This window comes from Gavialis gangeticus, unplaced genomic scaffold (assembly GCF_001723915.1).
Source record: "Gavialis gangeticus isolate Ggan-Ray unplaced genomic scaffold, GavGan_comp1, whole genome shotgun sequence".
Classification (NCBI taxonomy): Eukaryota; Metazoa; Chordata; order Crocodylia; family Gavialidae; genus Gavialis; species Gavialis gangeticus.
In genome coordinates this window covers 16,930,774-16,933,880 of record NW_017729008.1, presented here as the reverse complement: position 1 = coordinate 16,933,880, position 3,107 = coordinate 16,930,774, and the positions used below count along the sequence as shown (strand labels likewise).

Sequence of the window (3,107 nt, the reverse complement as noted above, 5' to 3'; positions counted from 1 at the left end):
AGGAGCCGCCCTCCCCCCCACCCCCCCCAGATGAGCTGCAGCTTTGTCCCATGCCCTACCTCACCCTGGCTGGGCATCCTCTGCCCCTGCCCCACTCCCTTCCTCCCTCACCACAAGGGGGGCATTGTTCTGCCCTCCCATGCTCCTTCCCTCCCCGAACAACAGATTTGCCAGCTACACGCAGCTCTCTGCCCTGCTGGGCAGTGCTCCTCACTGCCTGTATGCTGCGCTGTTGCTGAGCACACATACAGGCATTTATCAGCTAAATTAATGGCTGCATTGGGCCTATTTCTAATACAGCCAATTTTCTTTACACCGGTGCCGATCCAATATTGGACTGATGTATCACTCCACCTCTTGTTGTATTGCTTACCTTCTCACTCTCCCTCCCACACAGTGCTGAGTTCCATTCCCAACCTCATGACTAAAAGAAGGGTAGATGGCCTCTCATAGTGTTTAGGTGCCAACAACCACCCACCAAACCTTCAGAGACTATTCATATATAAAGGGTGATGTGTGTTTAAACGTAAGCTTATAAATAGAAATTAATGACAGTATGTGTTAAGTGTTCAGTGGTGTGCCAGGAAATAAAATACTGATGTATCACTTTCCATTATACCTTACAAGTGTATGTACTAGTTTTGAATATTATATAGAACAGACACACTCTCCTGAGCACAACATTTAGTAACCTTGTTAAAACAGAAATCTTTCCTGCTCACAAGTAACCATGTATGTTAATCCTTCTATGAAATACTTCTATGTTCTCCATGTAGGTATAACAGATCTAGCTCTAGCTTTTTCTTCATTTTTTAAAAAACAGTTTCAGAATCTAAATTTGATTACCAAGGGGTCAGGATACAGAATCCTGATATAATCATTCTATTTAAATAACTCTAAAGATCTGAAAGTTGAAAAAAATGTGTAAAAGTTCTGTATCTAAAACACAGGAGCCCATGGGTCTAGTTAGAAAACTGACATTTCATAAATGTAATATGTATAATTTATGTAATATGTATAATTATGCCCAATGATCAATGGGGCTAATAATACTCATCAGGCCTGGAGAGTGGATTAATTATATCATGTTTTTGAAAAGCACTGAGCATGAAAGTACTAGAAAAATACTAAGTATCATTAATAGTTCTGAGATATTAGTTCTGTGCATATAGAAGAAGATTTTGTTCTTTCCACAGAAAGAGCTGGCAATTCAAGAGCCTTGAATATATGGCTTCCAAATATTATTCTGGTATTTCAGTGATGTGCTTGCTCATCTGCCCATGCTTTATATATTAAAGAAATAAGGCAGGGACAGAGCAAGTACACCATTGTAAAGGGGGGTGGGGTGGACTTTCTGCTTGTTAGTGTGTGGCAACTGCAACTGTTTCATCTGTCTGCACACCTGGTCACTAACTATTTTTGACACACACAATGGTATTTGAATGCCATATATTTTATCACTTTCTGTTCATCCAAACACAGCAATAAATCTAGAGCTACCAGATTTGCATCATGAAAAAAGTCTAACGGGTCTCTCACCAGATGTCGAAGCTCTTTCAGGTCCCTGCAGACTGTGTAGAAGACACCAAGGAGAATGTTAATGTAGGCAGCATAGAAATCAGCAGAATACTCTGGAGGATGATCATGAGACAGAATCTTTTGCAGGTGTCCTGTTCAGAGATAAATAGGTTTGATTTATTTTTTTAAAGCTGCTGGTTGCCTTGCTAGGATCGTATTTTATAAATGCAGTGCAACACAAGCCAAGCTGTGCTAATCAGCTGTACCACTGAAACCTAGCCACAACAAGAATAACAGCACACCAAAGGGCCAAGATGAGAAACAAAAAACACTGCAGTTCCTTCAACACCAACCTTATTCTCCCAAGAACATCCACAAATACCCACATTAACTATGTTAGCAATTAATTTCAAGAAAAGGCTTAAGGACAAGAAACACTGTACTGCCAAAATGCAAAGGCTCTAAAGACACTAAACCATAGATGGACCTTGACAAACATGCAGATTTGTAAAGATGCTCTTGTAATTCCATCAGGCATTGCTGTCCTACAGCCACATGCATCTGACTACAAAAGATCTAAAGAAAATCTTCAAAATTAGAGATAAGTAAAGTGAGACTTCTAGTCATACAGAAGTTGAGGGACACTGGGTGTTAAAGCTTAAAGTAATGTAGACCATGTTCACATGGCACAATTCTAGAGGTCCATTGATACACTGGTCCAATATTGGATTGGCAGCTATATAAAAAAAAATTTAATACATCAGAAATTGGCCATATCAGGCCAATAATTTGGCTGATAAATGGTCCGTGCACACAGGCAGCCGCAGCACAGCACAGGTGGCGAGGAGCACAGTCCGGCAGCGTAGGGAGCTGACTCCAGCTGGTAAGTCTGGTATGGTGGGAAGGGGAAGGGAAGGGGCTTGGGAGGCGCAGATCAAGGCCCCCGCAGGGAAGGATGCACGGGGCTGGGGCAGGGCAGGATGCAGCGGCGGCTCATCCAGGGGGCACAGGAAGGGGGAGAGGGAGTGGCTCCTGCCGCCACGCACTGCTCGGCTGGGAGCTCCTGGTCCAGCGACTCGTCTGGCAGCTCCCTCCACTCGTCCAGGAGGGCAGGGGGGCATGTGCCCCTGGATCTGCGTGGGGTGAGCTGGGGCCAGGGCTGCACTAAGCTCTTCCTGGCAAGGCAGGGCTGCACTGGGAAGGGGCTATGGCAAATTTGTGGCTGCAGTGCCCTCCCCTCCCCTGTAGCCCATTCCAAGCACAGCCCTGCCCTGCCCTGCCGGGAAGAGCTTGGGGCAGCCCCGAACCCAGTCTGCCCTGCGCAGATCCGGGGGCACACGCCCCGCCCCCTGCCCTCCCAGACGAGCGGCAGGAGCTGCCGGACAAGCACATGAGCGCTGGATGAGCCGCCAAACTAGCAGCTCCCGGCCAAGTGGCACGTGGCAGTAGGAGCTGCTTTCCCCTCCTCCGTACACAAGCTGCTGCTCCATCCTGTGCCAGCCCTGTCCCAGCCAGGCAGCTCCTGCCCCAGCCCCATGCCTCCCTCCCTGGGGGGGCTTGATCCCCTCATTCCCCTTCCTTTCCCCCTC

The 3,107-nt window shown here is 46.9% G+C and overlaps 1 protein-coding gene across 1 annotated transcript in view; it reads right to left on the bottom strand.

The window, feature by feature from the left end:
- The window catches only part of ORC5 (origin recognition complex subunit 5), a 166,873-nt gene that overhangs the window by 131,120 nt on the left and 32,646 nt on the right, over positions 1-3,107 (bottom strand). The window contains exon 6 of the mRNA XM_019509451.1: positions 1,540-1,670. Within this exon, the coding sequence (XP_019364996.1) occupies positions 1,540-1,670 (131 nt within the window). The remainder of the gene's footprint in view (positions 1-1,539; positions 1,671-3,107) is intronic.